Source organism: Glycine soja, chromosome 8 (assembly GCF_004193775.1).
Source record: "Glycine soja cultivar W05 chromosome 8, ASM419377v2, whole genome shotgun sequence".
Taxonomy (NCBI): Eukaryota; Viridiplantae; Streptophyta; class Magnoliopsida; order Fabales; family Fabaceae; genus Glycine; species Glycine soja.
The window spans coordinates 6,298,187-6,317,659 of record NC_041009.1 but is presented as its reverse complement, the minus strand read 5'-3'; the positions used below and the strand labels follow the sequence as shown (position 1 = coordinate 6,317,659).

At 30.2% G+C, this 19,473-nt stretch overlaps 2 protein-coding genes and 1 non-coding gene across 5 annotated transcripts; 2 read left to right on the top strand and 1 right to left on the bottom strand.

The window, feature by feature from the left end:
- The first annotated feature begins 4,141 nt into the window (after positions 1-4,141).
- On the top strand, positions 4,142-6,115 carry LOC114421467 (sm-like protein LSM5). Of its 2 annotated transcripts, none has more exons than XM_028387394.1 (5): positions 4,142-4,292; positions 4,391-4,453; positions 4,566-4,689; positions 5,612-5,684; positions 5,848-6,115. In XM_028387394.1, the coding sequence occupies exons 2-5, from the start codon at positions 4,420-4,422 to the stop codon at positions 5,878-5,880; spliced, it is 264 nt and encodes an 87-aa protein (XP_028243195.1). In that variant the 5' UTR covers positions 4,142-4,292; positions 4,391-4,419; the 3' UTR covers positions 5,881-6,115. The 2 variants fall into 2 exon arrangements, with proteins under 2 accessions (XP_028243195.1, XP_028243194.1); XM_028387393.1 differs by having other exon boundaries at positions 4,152-4,294; positions 4,392-4,453; positions 5,796-6,115.
- Positions 6,116-6,785: 670 nt separating this feature from the next.
- On the bottom strand, positions 6,786-15,857 carry LOC114421465 (probable starch synthase 4, chloroplastic/amyloplastic). Of its 2 annotated transcripts, XM_028387391.1 has the most exons (16): positions 15,425-15,853; positions 15,190-15,331; positions 14,297-14,387; positions 13,096-14,188; positions 12,969-13,020; positions 12,193-12,315; positions 12,028-12,103; positions 11,771-11,955; positions 11,493-11,690; positions 11,342-11,413; positions 10,315-10,524; positions 9,673-9,798; positions 7,951-8,100; positions 7,778-7,839; positions 7,616-7,691; positions 6,786-7,399 (listed from the first exon to the last, which is right to left on the bottom strand). In XM_028387391.1, the coding sequence occupies exons 1-16, from the start codon at positions 15,562-15,564 to the stop codon at positions 7,223-7,225; spliced, it is 2,973 nt and encodes a 990-aa protein (XP_028243192.1). In that variant the 5' UTR covers positions 15,565-15,853; the 3' UTR covers positions 6,786-7,222. The 2 variants fall into 2 exon arrangements, with proteins under 2 accessions (XP_028243192.1, XP_028243193.1); XM_028387392.1 differs by lacking the exon at positions 11,342-11,413 and having other exon boundaries at positions 15,425-15,857.
- Positions 15,858-18,603: 2,746 nt separating this feature from the next.
- TRNAK-UUU lies at positions 18,604-18,675 on the top strand. The gene has a single exon. It is a non-coding gene; the product is annotated as a tRNA-Lys (tRNA).
- Positions 18,676-19,473: the final 798 nt, after the last annotated feature.

Sequence of the window (19,473 nt, the reverse complement as noted above, 5' to 3'; positions counted from 1 at the left end):
CTTCCTTCTCTTGTTATTTTCATGATAAATCTGCTGAATGTAATAATATTTTCATTCTTAAGATTCACCGCGAGACTGCTTGGTTGCTTCTTCCACCTATTCCATACAGATCATCATGTTTAGCCAATGATCCTCTAGTACTTTTCACAACAGTATTATTGCAACTTCAGAGCTAGTAATAATAAGTATTCCTATCCATGATCCATGCAGTTGCATGAGTTGCGATATATATATATGAAATAAAATATTCTTATTTAATTTTTTTATCTTTGATATTTATATGACTGGCATTACTGGGTATTTTTTTTAGAAGAACTGGTGGGAATCAATTAAGGATATATTTGAGAGAAAAAATATTAATAGGATTTTGAAATTTTAAAACATCAATTGTTTTGAAAAAAAAAATACTTCATTCTAAAATAAGTGTTGTATTTTAAAATAAAATAGTCTTTATTAGTGTTGTATTTTACTGTAACATTATTTTTTCTCACTAATACTTCAAAATAAGTGACACTTTAGTTTTTTAATATAATATTAATATTAAGGTTAGTTTTATAAAATTATTATTCACTTTCATTTATTTATCAATTTTTCTTTATATATATAAACAACTTTCAACAACATTTATTTTAAAACCGCGAAAGTAGTAAGCTAAAACATCAAAAGATATACAGATATAAAAAGGTAATAACTCATAAAGAAATCACTTGCTCCAAAAATAAAAATAAACATTACCTTATTTGTTGCTTTGAAATGTTTTCATCGAAAAAATCAACAATAATATAATACTATTGGAATTCAACAATATATATATATATATATATATATATATATATATATATATATATATATATATATATATATATATATATATATATTACTCTTGGGTGCATGAATTAAATGCTCTCTTTTTCTGCGTAATCAAGACCCAACTTTAAAATTATTGATTAAACTAAAATATTTAAGAAGGTAAGTAGTGGGCTTTGGTTAAGCTTGTTAAAATAGGGTTATTCAAGACCCAACCTTTAAGTAGTAATGAAAATTCCAACCTGACCCGACTTATCAACAGTTGCTAGGTTGGCTTATCAAGTTAATAAAAATACAAAATAAAAATATTTTTTGTCTTTAAAAAAAAATAAGTGACATTTTTTCTATAAAAAATATTCAAATGATTAAAATACAAATACAACTAATAAACGTCTCAAATAACCGTTCAAGCATCTAATATTATCATTAAAGTAATCATTTAAATGTCTCAAATACATAAATATCATTTAAATTAAAAGTCTTAACAAACCTTAGTCTTAAAATAAAATCAATCATCCAAACATTAGTCATAGCTTAATAACATTAAAGTCTTAAAATTAAAATTAACAAATTGTGAAACCAACATACATAATTGAAATTACAAATTACTACTTTCGTTCTTTTTTATTTGTTGTTTAGAGATGTTTTTAGAAACTAAGAAATATAATAATTTTATTATTATTCTATTAAAATAGTTATGTGATTTCTTTTTTTAGTCCATTTTTTCTCACTCCACAATAAATGCATGTATAAATTAATCAAATATTAAAATACAAAATAAGGATATAATTGATAAAATAGTAATTAATGTGATCTTGAACTTTTCAAATCACAAAATAAATAGAAATATTTTTTTTCAAAATCCAACAATTATAAATGAACAAAGGGAGTACTAAACAACTAGAACATTAATTTAATTCTAAATTCCTTCATCCAAATTCGAAAATGCCAATATGAAATTGTAGTTATCCATGAACAACTTTAAATCCATATGAGCTCTCAAATCTAAAACAAGTTCCTCTTTCTTGCGGTGGTGGTTGGCACTAGTGCTGCTATGTATTGTGTGTGCTAGGGTTCAGTGTGTGTGTTGTATTCTTGAGAGAGAGATTCAACTTTATGAATATTTAGGGGTAATTTTTTAAAATTTATCAAATGGGGATAGTTTTTTTAATTAATTCTGGTTTAGGAACAAGTCATAAAAGTATCTACGACTTCATAACTAGAAGTTGCAAATATTTATCCGACTTCTAAATTTTTATTTTATCTTTTTATAATTATCATGAATTTTGGTTGAAGTCGTGAACATTGTTTCATTTTGTTGTTCGATTTGTCATAAATTTCTTCAAAGTAATAGGTTGCTTGATGATTATATTGATTTTTTTATTGTTCTAACACAAAAATCATAAAACATATTATGACTTCTTTATTTTTGGAGGCAACACGACTCATATTTTGCCTAAAGTCATATGAGATTTCACAATTTCTAAGTTGTGTGGAATGTCATGATTTTGAAGTCATACCATCTCTTACAACTTCAATGAGAATATATAAATCAAAAAAAAAAAAAACACAAGTTAGATAAAGTTTTACAACTTTTGCTTACGGAGTCATGGACATTATGACTTACCCTTAAATGATAATTAATTGAAAAAGTATTCCCATTTGGTAAATTTTTAAAATATTACCCCCTTTTGGTCAAAAGGCCAAGAGATCGAGAGAGGGAAAGACCAATGAGATAGGGCGGACCAATGTTATTTTCACTACTATTACTCTACTATATTTTAGTAAATAATATTATTATATTTTTAAGTTGGTCAACATAGCTCAAAATCGTGTGATTCCCAAGCTAAGTGAGTCGAGTTAAGTTTCTGCAAGTGTTATGAAATTTTGGATTTTTTGAGCTTGACCAAACCTAAACTCGTAGTGAACTAGGTTGACTCACCATGTTCGAACTTCCTTTAATACCCATAGGTTTGACCTTCCTTCCTTGAGACCCTTTTATGTGTATATGAAAGAAAAATAAAAAAATACTAATAAAATGAATAAGGAAAATAGGTTTTTGAATTAATTTTTTCTAGTAATGGGTCTTATCTCTAGTTTTACACATAAAATTAGTAAAAAAATATTTTTATCCAACCTATTATTTATTAGAAGTTAGATATTTTAATAATTATGTAAAAAATGGTCTCCTCTTTTATTACACTATTGTATTAATCACTAACATCAATTTATCAACAAGCTTATTAGTTCTAGTGAAACTGAACTTAGTCTCTTTAATTAAAATTGTGAGATAATTGTGAGTTCTAAATCTTATTAATAAAAAAAAAGTAATTGAAAGAGAAAATTTTATTAAAAATGATTAAATAAATTATTCGACAAATATTAGTTACTGTACAAATTGATAATACTTTGTGCTAGTGACATCATTAAAAAAAACCTTTTCTATTTTTTTAAGTAATACAAGTAACTTGTAAACGCCTTTTATTTATCTAAATTTCATAATTAAAGAACATGTTAATTTGGTTTTTATATTTTCTTAATGATCTTTATTTTGCTATACTATATTTTGTTTTATTTTATTACTAAGGTCATATTCAGTAATTTCTAACTAATTTTGTTTTCTTAACTTTTATTTTTGCAATAGATTTATCAAGTAAATATTTATTTATTGGACATACTATTGAATATATTTTTTCAATCAAATTATGTTAATTTAATTTTTAATATTTTTTAGTGTAAATAAAAACTAAGTATTTTATTTTATTATCATTTTGCAGTTTTTTTAAATGATGCATATAATATATAAAAAATAATTAAAAATATTATGCCCTTTTTAAAAAAACATTTAGTAATGGTAAAATTAGAAATTTTAAGAAAAAAATAAAAGAAGAAGAATACAAATAGAATATTAAAATTGTAACATTTCCGTCCTTTAATATAATTGTAATTAGAGCGTTCATAAAAGTTATTTTAATTAAAATATTTTAAATCGTGAGAATACACATTAATAATAAACACTCATATTTCAAATATTTATTATTTTAATAATATATTTTTATCCACTCCTCTATTATAAATTTAAATATATAAATTTTATCTCTTAATTAGTCATCCTTGATACTTTTTAAATGTACATTTTATACAGTACCCTTTCAACCATAATTTTTTTTACTCAACCATCTCAAACTATTATTTTATATTTATTTGTATTTTTATTTTGTTAACTAACTATACCTTTAATCTATCTTATTTTGTTTCTATTTCTAAATTTAAATTTAATATTTTAAAAAGATTGTTAATGATTAAAATTTATTTTTAAAAGTGAATGATCTTTTATTGGCAAATTTTAAAATGAAAATTGTGGGGGACTCAAATTGATTGAAATCAAACCTCACCACCGCTGCTAGGTCAAGCTTCTCTCTCGGTCATTGCATCTCCAATCTCTCAGATTCAGATACCAATTCGGTTTCTTCCGAACCAAACTTGTAAGTTCTGATAAAAAAAATTTCTTGTTTGCAACATTTACGTGGGATAAATAAAAACCCCTAACTCCTTATTATTTGATTTTGTGTATCCTCCTCAGGTTTTGAGAAATTCGGCAATTGATTTTCCATGGCCAACAATCCGTCACAGCTTCTCCCATCAGGTTTCTGATTTCATTATTATTGTTTGTTTTATTTTTGTTGGTAATGAGTGAATTCAATGTAGCATTGAAGTGTGTTGAAGAGAATATGTGATTTTGTGGTGGAAAATTGCAGAGTTGATTGACCGGTGTATAGGTTCGAAAATTTGGGTGATAATGAAGGGTGACAAGGAGCTTGTTGGTACTCTTAGAGGCTTTGATGTTTATGTCAACATGGTCCTTGAAGATGTTACTGAATAGTAAGTTATACTACCTGCACTGCCACTTGTTACTCTTCTTCTTGTTCTGTTATTGGATTTTTTGTACATCTGCCTGTTTCTCTGTAATTCTGTAAATGATGTGTCTATTGGGTAAAAGGACAATTATAAAATGGAACAGAATAGGGCCAGTCAGTTGCAAGATTTACAATCATGTATTAGGGTTTTACTCAAGAGGAAACTCCTTTAGATTGCTGTTTGGTTTTGCTTGTTAAACTTTCTGGGATGGAATTGTTTTATGAATGAATATGGTTCTCCCTGCTTTTTAAAATATCCTTCTAACTGGAGTTTTTATATTGTCATATTTCGATAGTTTATGGTTCTGTTTTATTTTTTCCCTCAACTATTTTGAAGAAAGTGTTTATATCTCTAATCTCTACTTTAAATTGGTGTTGTGTAGGAGCAATTACTGGTTCAAAGATTGTTGTATCTTCATTTTCCATTTGTGTTTTCGGAATTCCATTTAAAAAAAAAAATAGTTTTAGCAGTTTTGTCATTATGAAGTTACTGAGAAATATAAAGGCTGCAAATATAATGGTTTAACCTAGACTATGATTGAGCTGCTTTTCTTTAACAATTTCTTATATTATATTTCTGCTCTTGTGGAGCATACATAAACCTTATTTAGCTGTCCCACTGAGCTCTTTCTTCTTGGTTTAAGAAGCCTGAAATATCTGGTGTAAATTTGTTGGAGGAACTTTGCAGCCTTTCTGATTATCAACTTAATTATTTGAAGTTGTACTTTCGGAGGACATTTTATAGTTGCCATAGCTTTTGTGTCTGGCTCTGCATGATTTGTGTTAGCCTTTTTGATTGTCTGATTTGTATATTTTTGTATGCACATACATGCGGATGCGTTGGGCATGTAATAAATTGATTTTTGTTTGCTATATTCATACAACAGTGAGATCACTGCTGAAGGGAGACGGATAACCAAGCTTGATCAGATTTTACTCAATGGAAACAACATTGCCATTGTAAGTCAATATTCAATTATTTTCTGTTTATTTGAAATCATTGGATTATTAATAAATCATTTGATTTGGCAACTTTAGAAAGAGTTGACAATAATCTAACATGAATTTCAGTTGTTCCTCGCAAGTGTTATACTGATACTAGCAATTATCTGGCTTCATGCAGTTGGTCCCTGGTGGTTCTCCTGAGTCAGAATGAACAGTGCTACTTGGTTACCAATATTAACTCACCAATGTTGCTCTAGGCACGTAATTCCTATATTTTAACGAGGATTCTGAGACCACTAGGTTTTTACTTTCTTATGTTTGTTTTTATGATATGGTTGTAGTGTAATGCTTATTCAACTTTTACCATCATGTTGAACTGTGGATTGTCCAGTGTAACAAGTAATGCTACTAATTATGGCAATTAATTTTGTGCGCCTTTATATACTTGTTCTTACCTCCGTTTCTATCAGCTTTCACTCTGTATGAACTGATTGAGTCAATTATACACAGCCAGCTATCTTTTTCGTGCTGTAAACAGGTTGTTTAATATATACACACACTAAATAGTGTTATTTTATATAAAATTAGGATGTACATATTTCTTAATTCATTATCTATTTATAGCTGCATTTTATTATTTTCCAATCAATTTTGGCTAACTTTTGAATTAAAAATCGTTATATTTTTGTGTAACTTCTTTGAATTCTTCATTTCTTCAATAGTAAAAAATAACTGACCAAAAAAAAAAAAGATTACTGGTGTTTTCATTGAGACGAAAAAAAAGACCAATAGGCTAAAAGTATAATGTACTGAATTAGTGAAACCGTTAATGTAAGAAAAGAAAATTATCATTAGGTCAGTGTTGATAAAGTGAAGCCAATGAGAATGTTGACTTTTAAAGGGATTGACAATATTGTGAATCGTATGTTGAGTAGAATAAGTAATTTAATATAGTACTTAATCCATGAGACTAATCTTTTGGATTGACGTTTCCTCTTTTGAAAGTCGTAACAAATGTGAGCGTTGGTCGGCAAGATAACAAGCTTTCACGCACTTCTCCAAACCACAGAAAAAGAACCAAGAGATATAATAATATCCTGCGGGAAGGAAAAATGCTAAAAGTAGTGAACAATTTTTTCTTTAATATTTGATTTGATTAAAATGTAACATTTTTTTTGTAGGGAACTAAGCTGTAACGATTTACATGTATGACCTACCTTTGTATACTGTTGAAATATTAAAAGAATAAGAAACGAGGGTAAAATAATAGAAAAAAAGAACTACACAATGTTGCAAGGCATAGTAAAGTTGAAATATCACCTAGAATTCATCAAAGTATAAGGAAAGACTGCTTCCATGATCAAACCCCCGTTCAAATGGAAAAAAGGAGTAACTGGGTGATGAGGCATGGAACTTGCAGCATACTTTCAGCAGCCATGTCGCATTTAATATTTGTTTTTATTAAATTTATTCCCAATCTGAGATGTTCTTGAATGGCTGGTATGCTCAGTTAAAAATTGAACAATTGCACAGGGAAGGCCTTCTTTGCTCAATTAAGCACCTTTTGCTGCCTTTGCTCTAGCCACAGACTTTAGGTAGAGCTCCTCATATTGTGCTGATGATGTTTCCCAGCTGAAATCTATGTTCATGTCCTTCTGAACAAGTTGCTTCCAACCCTCAGGATTGTTGTTGAAGAGATTAAATGCCCGTACCAGAGCACCGTTTAATCCCTGTCAAAATTGTATCATTAGAGTTGACCAGAACAATGAACAGCATAAAATAATGTTTCTCTAGTAAATGAGAATGCTGAAAGTTAGGGTTAGAGTTAAAACAGGTGAAGTGAAATCAATGGTGACATGATTTGTATAATCGACTATATTCTAAATAACATGCCAGCATCTGTGATGTAGGACTGTAATAACATGTGATATTTAACTGTTTGATACCTGTTCATCGGCATTCACGAATGTAAATCCATTTCGAAACTGAGAAGGTATTGTATCATCATCAACATCAAAAACACTACAAAATGAGACATAACTTAGTTATTCTTTGGAAAATAAGAATTATGCTTGCTTTCATGCCAATATCATGCATGCTATGTTAACCTGTCATTTAGGCCACCAGTTTTTCTGACAATAGGTATGGCGCCATATCTCATTGATATCATCTGCAGGGAAAGAATCGAGCATATATTTGCTTTAATCATAGTATTCTATAAAGTCAATTTCTGCAGATTTCTCAATATTTGAAATGCATGAACATCCATTTTGACCATTACCTGTGTTAGGCCACAAGGTTCAAAGATTGATGGAATGATGAACATGTCGGACGCCGCATAAATGGCATGGGAGAGAGATTCATCATACTTCAATATCAACCTTATGTGATCATGATTCTGAAAGTGGTTGGCAATTCCCTCAAATTCTTTCTAGAGAAGAGAAAAGTGGCAATCAGTTGACAAAAAATAGGGGAATGAATTAGCATGTCAAAGAAAAATTAAATTTCAACCTTAACAGCCTATATCTAAAACTTATTTTCTTAAAAAAAGAATTCAATAATCTTCCTTTTCAAATAATTTGGCTTTCTCTCACCCACATTAATCAATAACAACATATATGAGTGTTATAAGTAAGTTCTCTCTAAAACCATTCAAGCCTAAGTTATGTATGTTTATGATCCAAGTATGCTACGACTTAGATCACAGTACAGGTCAATGTATGCCAAATTCGAAACTGTAGGAATGGGTTGCAACATGATGATTTCCAACTTCACATTTAATTATATTCTGTCATATATAATCCTATCCCATGATTTGATATTAGATATAGTTACAGAGTTATTCCAGAAGAAATGGCAATCCCAATGACATCTGATGCAAAAAATTCATAAAAATTGGTATATGCGACATTGGCATTAGCTTGATGACATGGTCAATTTAATTAAGCATTCAGTGTATGAATTGTACCGTATCAATATTATAAATATTAGAGGATGAAAAGCAAATAGATCATTTTATCTGCTGTATGTCATGAATTAAACCGTGGTCAAGGCACTAGCTCAAGGTTTCAATCATAGTCTAATCGGTATTAATAAAGTAATAATAATTAAATAATCCATAAATTAATATTAAAGAAACATAATATCATAACTTTATAACACTTACGTTTAAAAATAAAACACTATTTTATAGGTTGTTAACATTCACAGTACTGACAAAAGTCTAAGTCAAATATATCATAATACTTAGGTCTAAGTTTCAATAATACACAATAATGTCCATTAACAATAAAAAATTTACATCTAGAAAAATAAATGACAAATACTTAAAATTTATCTTTCATTTTTTAAGAAAAAAATCAAAACAATCTCATATTAACCATTTTTCATTGGCCCACTGTGAACAATTTTTTTGCTGGTTTTCCAGTCCTTTGACCAATTTTTCTCAAGTTCGGAATTGTAGTTTATTTGGACCAAACTAAACTGGTTCATTGGTTATCCGGTCGGACTAGCAAGTCTAATCTTCAGAACACAGAGTAATACAAATTAATCTGCAATTATAAAATATCTTTTAGGTACATCCATTGGAATAATAAATAGTAATGCATTTCATGGAGATTTTACATTACCTAGAGTTATAACCAATGTAGTCTTTATAAAACTTAGGCAGTCCTCGCCTTACAAACCAATTTTGTGAGGTTGAGTTAGGCTTTAATTCCAAATTCTAAGATAGTATTAGGACTTATCTAAGATATAAGCCAAACAATAAAAATATGAATAACATTGCTACCTGTCTCTCCTTTTTGTTTTGTTTCCCCAACACTGGGTCAACTGAGATTATTTCATTTCACTGAAACATATGCCTATTGTAAAATCTATTTTCTTTTTTTGTTGAGAATAAATTCCACCTATATTGCATGTGAGTTGGCATTGTTTGATCTGTCTCCTTTCTTAAAACAATATAATACCTATAAATTTCAGCCACAAGGAAAGAAAATACGACCTGAATGTGTGGCACGGGACTGGAACCCAGTAGAACAAATTGTCCTCCCAATTCCAATGTTAGGTATATTGCATGTCTAATAAGATGAACACCTTTTTGTGGAACCAATCTTGTTATACAGCCAACCTATCAAAGAAGAGAATAGAAAAATTGAATCAATAAAGCATCTTCAATTCTAAGAATAAGTCATAAATTATAATAATTAAATGAGTAATAGATAATTTGAAATTTCAATATAAAGAGCATTCATTCTCCATATGCTGAAAGATACCGACAAAGCAAGCATAAAATGACACCATAAAGAATAAAGGCAGGTACAGAAACCGTATTTCTACTGAAGATAAATTAACCATTCCTCTCAACTGTAAATCACTGAATAATTTTTATAGATAGATTTCACAAGATAAAGCTATTTGAAAGAGTCTTGGTATATTCATCTCAAATGTTACATAAAGCACACAAGTGCAGTTAGCCTTAGACTTATCATTCTGGAAAATAAGGAAAATTAAAAGATGAACTAATGAAGTAGGAATCTTTAAGACTAGTGACTGATAGAAAATGTTTTCAATTTCAAGAGAGAGAGAGAGGAGAAGAGCTAGGTTCTATAAATAAATTCTTTAAATTTAGCATATATATATTTACCAAAGGTCTCCTAACATCTGTAGATGAAAGACCTAGGTTCCTTCCCAAGGCTTGCTTATTCTCTGCTTTTCCTTGAAGATCGGTTGCATTGTACTGGACTGGAAGAAATGCATCGGTGGCAGGATTCCATGCATCAGTATCAATACCATTAATAATACCAATTAACTTTTTGGAGTGGACAGAGAGTGTTGAATGGAGACCACGTCCTCCCTGCATTTTGTACAATAATATCATTCATTGGAACAACTTTTTAAGATTGAAAAGTTAGGAAGAGTGCTTGAGCAATAGTTTAAAGTTTAAGAACATTGAGAATGAATTGTATGTGTCTCCATTATTTTTTAGTATGTAGATAACCAGCCAAATCAAAAAATCAACTGCAAATAATTTCTAAGCAATGCCAATTTGCAAATCAAATAAGATATCTTCTTTCTTTCATATACATGTGATAATATCAAATTCCAAATAATGACACAAAGACATAGGCAAGAATCCTTTATTATTATTAGAAGCAGAGCCCTTTATATTCTTGTCAAGAACCAAATCTTTGGAAAGCTTACGTTGTTAGGTGGAGCATGCGAATGGTTTTAAATATAAACTCTCATTTGAAAGCCATTTGGGCTTGAAACATGAACAAAGCACAAGCCCCCTCAACCCTGTACAGTTTTTTTTTTATTAAAAGAAAAAATAAGAAAAAGTACTGAACTATTGTTTGATTGGAAAGATAGAAGCAGCAAAAATCAAATTCTTAACCACTTGCTCATAAAGACACAAATACCATGTCAAGGACCAACTCTCCTAAAAACCTTTACATGGAGGCATCTGAATGGTTTATATCTCTAACAATCCAACTCAGTTCTACGTAGAAAGGAGAATAAAATAGACAGTTATAAATGTTATTCCTATTTGGTCTAATGCTTCTGCCAATATGTGTTATTGCCTTATAATCCATATTAATTAATTAAAGAAAAGGATACTTTGATAAACCAGAAAATACATAATATGCACAAGAACAAGAAATAAACCATACCTCTTCAGTTCTCACTTCTTGGGCGTAAGTAGGTGAAACTGTTGTCACAATGTTTGAGAAAACAATTCCACCCTGACCATTGGAAGGAAAAACTATTGCTTATATTTGCTGATGATATATAATATGATAGATAATAACTTTATTACCATACCTTGACAGAATTAACTCTATCATGTGATGAGTTGTCCTGCATTCTATCTTTTCTGTTTAGACGGTGGCTTTCAAGACCACATGATTCTAACTCTGAAGCTGCTGCAGTTCCTTGATACTCAAAGTTGTGGCATGTAAAGCATATCCTAGCTGAATTTAATCCTTTTTTTGGGGCAAATATTTCCCAGTACAGAGGAGCCTAGCAAAGAAACACAAAATGCAATTTTATAAGTTACTCAGAGAGCAAAAATTTGCTAGAAAGAATTAGATAGCTCATACAATGAATGCTGTCTGCCAATCATGGCAATGAATGATATCTGGCTTCTTGCCAGCTCGAAGAAGAAACTCAAGAGCTGCACGGCTAAAAAATGAAAATCGTCTGAAATCATCACGCTCGCCATAAAATTCTCCTCTCCAGAAGAACTTATCAGGATGATGGGGCTCAATGAAATAAACAGGAAGGCCTGCATAGTCAATGCGAAGTTACTAAACCATATAAAGACACTCAACTAAAATGGAAATATTTAATTGTTGACCTTCAACAGTGCCAACCCAGATTTTATTTTTGTATAATTGACGATCAAAGTATGAATCTATCAGCACATCCAAAGCCTGAAAGAATAATCCAACTATTATGGTAGTGCAAGATACCAAGTACCATGACTGGATCCACATGTTTGATTCTTAGTAAAATAGCATACCCGTAAGTCACAGACACGGTCATATTGCATACAATCATATTTGGGAAGCACAATTTCAACAAGGTGTCCTTTCTTTTGCAGTGCTTTACCTAGACCACTGACAACATCCCCCAAACCACCAACCTGTCACAGAATCAACTTAAATGTTAGTATGTAATGCAAAAAACAGATTAGCTGAAACCAGAAGATCTGGCATCATCCTAGGAGAAACAAAATGGAAAGGTATAAAATGAAATAATCAAACAGAGAGCTTCTTAATCATGCTAAATTTGAGTTAGAGGGAATACTATTACAGATTCCATCAGGACAAAAACTCTACTGCTGCCAAAACAACTAGCCCATCTGAGAATAAATGCAGCAATAGAACTAATATCTTGGACTGACAGGATAATCAGGATGTTATGACATGATATTATGACATTTAGGAATCAATAATTCAGGAACTAATATCTTGGGCTGACAGGATAGTCAAAGATGCTTCATGCACTGAAAATATAGCACCACTTCTACAGATACAAATCAAGTATCTACAAGGAAAACTCTGCATACTAACAAGGAAATACAAATGTCAGATAATCACATACGGCTACCTATGCACTCAAAGCAGCATACATATTTCAAATAGATCAAGATACTTAAATGTTAAGAGCTTAAACATCCATGGAGCAAAAAATAAAAAGGTACAGGTTAAGATAGAATGAGTTCACAAGAATAAAACATAGGGATAAGATGAAATGAGTTAACAAGAATAAAGCATAGGGATACAATGAGTGCACCTTAGCTACTGGTGCCATCTCTGCTGCAATATGAATCACATGTAATCCAGGACTAAAGATAAAAAATAAAGGATACATAAGACAGTGAAAGATATACAAATTGCAATTTAGCATTAAAAATTAATACCTTGTTGCAGATGATAAAAGCCCAAGAAACGCAGAAATAGCCTCCTGTTCACTCTGTTTTTTGCAAGCTATATATGTATCAATAATACGCCTGTCTCTCTTCCACACCTTTTCCCGCAAAAGACTTGCATCATCTACTGATATTTTCTTTTCTAGTTTCCAACCATCAATTAGAAGTAACAGTTGACTCCAAAATTCCCATGGCATATCTTCCACCGGTTCTTCTAAATTCCCTTTCTTGCTTTCTTCTTTCAGAGTATCAAGTGTATCTTGAAATTCCTTCACTGACTGCTGATATAGCTGAACATAAGAATTTATCTCTTCATCTGTTTTTTGAAGACGGTCCTCCAATAGTTTTAACTTTTGTTGCATTAGTTCACTATATTTTTGCAGTTTATCAGATGATAGCTTATAGATATTAGCTTCTTCAAGAGATTCTTCCAATTTATCAACCTTCCTTCGAAGATCCTGGTTTTGTTGCAGCACAATAACAGCTTGATCAGCTTGTTTGGTTGCTTTATCTAGCAATGATTGCAAATTTTCAACCTTATCCCACAAATCCTTGTATTCAACTGTAAGAGTAGAAATTTTTGATACATCATCCTGAGAGATTGATAGTTTCGATTCCAAGTCTTTTAGGGCTGATTCCAAAGAGGACCGTTCCTTTTCCAATGCCACCAAACGTTCATCATTATTCTTGGTATCACTAAGCTGTGTTTTAAATGATTCTATAGTATTCTTCAAAGAGGCATTTTCTGCTCTTAATGAATTAAGCTCCTCAGTTAGGGAATGAATGCTATCATTATGACTTAGAGGGTTTGCATCACTCAAACCTCCATTTTGAAGGTCATGCAATTCAGAATATTTTCCTTCAGTACTTTCCTTTTGGGCCAACTCATTACGCAGTTTCTCTAACTGCCCCTCCAAGAGCTCCACATGTATCTTTTCCTGGTTGGCAACTTTAATCTGTGCATCAGTCTCAGCCAACCTCGTCTCTAAGACATTAATTTCTCCTTGCAATGCTTCCTTTTCTGCAAGAATCTTTTCAAGATCTTCAAGTGAACGAACTCTAGCCTCGTTTAAAAGAAGAATGTCTGCATGAAGAATATAAAATTCTTAATAATAATAGGTAACACAATATTGAACAAAAAATACGGATATTTGAAAAAGAAATTGGTTAGTATTCCAGAAAGATATCTTACTTTTCTCTGCATTTTTTATCATTCCCAGCAAATCCTCAAGTTGCCTACCAGATAACTGTTCAGCCTGCTCTGCTCCATTTATGTTTATGGCCTATTTCATAATTAAATGATTAGTTGTGACTTGTAATAAAAAAAGTAGTTTTAACCTCTCCAATTTTCCTTGCTAAGTATGTCCATGTAACAAAATGACTGGTCTATCCAGCCTATTATACTGAGAAGACCATGCAACAAAATTTGCAGTGAGTAATGTGTGTTACTAAAGGACTCATGTTTGACATTTTGCACATCATATTGTAATATTAAGATAGAAAAGAAATACATAGGTCCACGCCTAACAAGGAAAAAATGGTTGAGATTCATGATATGGGTACCCTATAGTGATGATTTGTGTACAAGACTACATTTATCAATTCTTTATTCTTTTTCCTAATCATTCAAGTAGCAAAATTTGGAGTTTGGATTCTTCAGGCAAGCTTTCTTGTAAGTCCTTTTTTTCAGTTTCAAATGTCATCCCTCAATCATCAATGTTCCCTTCTTGAGAAACCTATATGGACTAAAACTTCCTCCAACCAAACATCTAGTCTTCCATTTTGTTAATTTATCATCGCTGTTTCTTAGGTATATCACTCTGCTCTCTTCCCTGATATTTATTTTCTATGCATGCATTGTAAAAATTCAGATACTAACCTTTCCTTTAGAAAGTGGAACAATCTAGTTGAAGAAGTTCAAAGAAAACATTCAAGGAGGCTAAATTTCTGTACCACTGTTAATAACTTCAGAACATTTGATTAGAGAGAAATTCTATCATATCATCGATTAACACATCTCTGATTCTCCTTCCTAATGTATTTTCTTTTTCTTTAGAAAAATCATGCATAGAAAGGAGAAGATACCAAAGGCGCGGTTGCGTCATTCAAATTCTCCACAGAATCATCGTTGTTCAACGAAACCTCGGCAGCATCGTCTTCTTCATCTTGATTCTGACGGAGACCTCCCTCTGCGGAAGGCTTGATCTGTTGTCTCTTATGCTGTGAACTGCCACATACAATAATGCAACTACGCATTGAATTTCAAACCTTCAATTCCAACAAAGCGTGGAGTAAGATTAAGAGAGAACGATTATCAAACCTGAAGGTGGCGCGGTGTCGCATTTCGCAAGAAGCTGGAAACGAAACTCGCACTACCCTATTTCTGCCGTTGTGGTGATTAACGCAGTTGAAACCGCTCAGGTTCCAGCACATGAAGCACGTTCTCAGCTTCGACGCCATTTCTCATTCAAATCAAATTAATCAACCAAACACTGCGTTAGCGCAAATAGAAGAAAAAGAAGAAGAAAGAAGAACAAGAAAGAGGAGTAACGGTTTCTTGTTCGAGTTTTTCAGTTCAGTTGTTTTGGTTTGGCCTTAGCGCAAATAAAAGGAAGGCAATGCCTCCTGAGACCTGGATTCTCTGCTTTTCAGGCGTTCACAGTCAGAAAATAAGAACCGTTGGATTAAATCTAACGGATGAGATCTCGAATTCGTGCTTGTCGGGTCTTTATGAACGGTCTTGATTGATTGAGTGCGTGAATACATGGAATTGCGAAGTGCAGGGAATCTTGGTTATCCGAAGGGAAAGGTGCTGATGCCTGATAGTGTAGGGTAGTTGTTTGCCACGTCATTTGAGTCAACCCCAGTTATGAAGCAATGTTTGAATTTGAAGCAACTCAGACCTAAATTAAATAATTAATTAGTTAATTAGTTTTATTACATTACTCTCCTTTGCTTTTTCCACGGATAAAGATCATTCAGATAAGTAATTATTCCATTGATTAAACTAGTATCATATATCATGCGTTATTAATTTGCGGCCAAGAAATGTTCTAGAACTTATTGTAGCATGACTCTTCATTATTAACCGTAAACGTCAAATCTATTTTCAAAGTTTGACATGATGATAAAGATTAAGGAACTTTTCTTTTTCTTTTTCTTAATGTAGTACGATAAAAGGAAGTTGATTTGAAAACCAAGCAACTCATTTTTTATTTTATTTTATGATGACTTGTAATTTATTTATATATTTATAAAATTTGTTCAGCATTTTATCATGTGTTGGCTGTTGTATGCTGGACAATAAAAAGAAATCATTTTTGTTTGTTTCTTTTTTATAAATTCTTTGATTATATTTTTTTAAATCCGTGCTCGGTGTCAGACCTAGTATTCGAAAAAAAAAAGTAAAACTTTGAATTTTAGGGCGAGTGAATAAAAAAACTATATTATAATTTAACTTAACTTTTTACCCCTATTACTACTACATTGTTTGGTGGATAACATTTTTTTTTAAAAAAAGTTTCACATTTCTTTTGTTTACTTTTCAATTAAAAGAGGTTAGTATATATATGTAAGAAGAATACATAAGACCTAATATTTATATACTTTAATGAGAGGAGAATATCACAATATTTTATTTTCTCTCCTGTTAAGTTAATCATCTTTTTTATTTTATTTTTATTTTAACTCTTCCGTTTAATAGGAAAAAGATATTTTAATTAATCTGAATTTTGATCAATAATTATTTTCGTCAAAAATTAAACTTGAATAATATAAAAAAATTCAATCTTAATTCACCAAACTAATCTTTTGAGTTTATTTACTTAATTAAGTTAGTCATATATTTATCATGTATAATTTTTCATATAATAAAACAAATTTATATAAAAGATATATTTTTGAATGAGCCTTGAGGTTGGTTGACTCGGGCATAACTACTTTCTTAGGCAATCTAAAAAATGCAACTTAATGGGTTTAAGAAATTTAACTCTTTAATTACATGCGTGAATTATCCTAATAACAATTTGTTTCAAGTACATAGAGTCGAAGAGATAAGTTGTGTGTGATATTGATGTTTCTTTTTCTTGTTTTAGGATGGTGAGATATTGATGTTGGCTAAGATATTAACTTGTAAGAAAAACACATAATTAAAAAATATCTATATATGGTGGAGTCCAGATTCAGTCTTGTATCGTATGGTAGTGATTAAAGAAAGTATTTTATCGAATGGTAGCCTATTCATTATTATAGGTCAAATATATAGCTTCTTATTTATTTATTATCATTAATTATTAATATATACCAATTAACTTATTGCCGTTAAAAAAACATCAATTAACTTATTTATTTCATTTCAATTTTAAATTTAAATGAAAATTTTAAATATATTCTAAAACTAATTAAAATTATTTGTATGTACAAATATTACTTTAGATAAAAGAAAAAATACATTATAAAAAGTATTTATAAGGAACTGGAAAAATTAAAACTACAAATTTTAAAGATGAAAAACTATATACCATTCTTTAAGAAAGTATAGTTTAAAATATTAAATCGGTCTCAAGATATACCCATGTACCATTTCAAAAAATGCCATAAATTTAGTAAAACAACTACCTTTATTAACAGTTTTTTTTTTTTTTGTTAAGATCATCGATCATGTTGGTTGCTTAATTAGTTGTTTATTTTTAGATGATATTGTTTAACTTTTTATTATTAGAAGTGATCTACATATCATATTAAATTACTTATGAGTAAAAACATATTTTTTTATCATTTAAAGAGAATAATTCAAAAGTTACTTAAAAGTATACTATTGGAATAAAATATATATGAATTATTTAACTATGATATAATATTATAAGGATTAATTAGCATAAGATAAATAATTTAAAATGAGTTGCTTAAATTGAAGATGTTCTAAATAACATTTTAAGTTAGTTAAATAAGTTATAAGTTAGCTTATTGGTCTTGCTATCTACACTCTATTTTCCTACTTTGTAGTGTTTTCTAAAACTTTGCTTTATCTACTTTACAAATTCTTCATATCTTTTCAATTTTTTCCTCATTATTTTATTAGAATTTTTCCTTTCCCATTTTTTTATGTTCAATAATCCTAAAGATTTTCTCTAGCTTTCACTTTCACTCCCATCAGATATTTTTTTTTATAAATATAAAAATATAAAAACTACAATATAAGTCAATTGAAATGATCTCATTCCTTTTAATAAAAATATTCTTAAAAATTAAAAAATATATTTATTAACATGATAAATTATTTAAAATAAACCAAAATAAAAATTATTATTTAACTATATATATATATATATATATATATATATATATCAGATTCTAAATTATACTCAAGTAATTAAAAGTATCCTTTTATTTCATTTTAATGGGTGCTGGAATAGTATAATTTAATTATAGGCATTTGTGACAAAGTGTAACACATAAAACAAGAACAAATTATTTCATACAATAAGTAATAACAACTAGGCCGTCTTAGCTCAGTGGTAGAGCGCGTGGCTTTTAACCACGTGGTCGTGGGTTCGATCCCCACAGACGGCGAAAGTAATTTTTTTCAATATTACTACCAAAATTTGAAACGTTATGTATTTTTCATATCCACAAGCATTTTGAAAGCCTTCGCTAATGCAAGCTATGTAAGGGAAACCAATAGCCAATAATCCACACACATTTAATGCAACAACCAAGCATTTGAATCTGATCACACGGCTTTGGTTATGAGTTTTCAGTAGAATGTGCAGTTTCAGTTTGAAAAAATTACGTGAGGATGAAATTGAAGAGATACTTGAGAGTTTTTTGTGTAAGGTATTAATGAGTGAAGTAGAAACAGTATGGTACCATAGCCCCAGTGAATACACATCAGTGAAATAACAATCTAGTGCCTCAAATAGGCTAAAGAAAACAAAGATAAATGTTATTTTGGGTTTTGAGGTGCAATAATTTAGTTTTTTGAACTTTGTTCAAAGGAAATGTTTAGATGACACCTTGTTTTGGCTACAATCAAGAACCTGAATTCTGATAAAAGCATGCCGCTACCCTTCTCTCGAGACTCTGATGGCATCCAATGATAACCAGATTTCTTCCTGTTTATACATGCAAAAGCTCTTAGTGTGCATATATTTTGCATACAATATACAAAGAAGAATGTTTTAGCCTATAATCATAGCTAAAACATAAATAGTCTAGGTGAATATAAGAACTAAAGAATGAGATCATGATTGTGGGAAACGCACTTCGTGGTTTCTACTTTCTATTTAAATGTTGTATCTTTTAGTTAGTATTGTAGCTGAATATTAAACATACCCATCAGGCAAAAGGCAAAGTTGCGCTTCTTGAAAC

Coding starts and splice junctions, on each gene's coding strand:
- LOC114421467 (XM_028387393.1), top strand. CDS start 4,420: ATGGCCAACAATCCGTCACAGCTTCTCCCATCAG. Junction 4,454..4,565: donor GTCACAGCTTCTCCCATCAG/GTTTCTGATTTC, acceptor GGAAAATTGCAG/AGTTGATTGACCGGTGTATA. Junction 5,685..5,795: donor ATGGAAACAACATTGCCATT/GTAAGTCAATAT, acceptor CATGAATTTCAG/TTGTTCCTCGCAAGTGTTAT.
- LOC114421465 (XM_028387391.1), bottom strand. CDS start 15,564: ATGGCGTCGAAGCTGAGAACGTGCTTCATGTGCTGGAACCTGAGCGGT. Junction 11,691..11,770: donor ATTGGCAGACAGCATTCATT/GTATGAGCTATC, acceptor TTTCTTTGCTAG/GCTCCTCTGTACTGGGAAAT. Junction 7,692..7,777: donor ACTGGTGGCCTAAATGACAG/GTTAACATAGCA, acceptor CTCATTTTGTAG/TGTTTTTGATGTTGATGATG.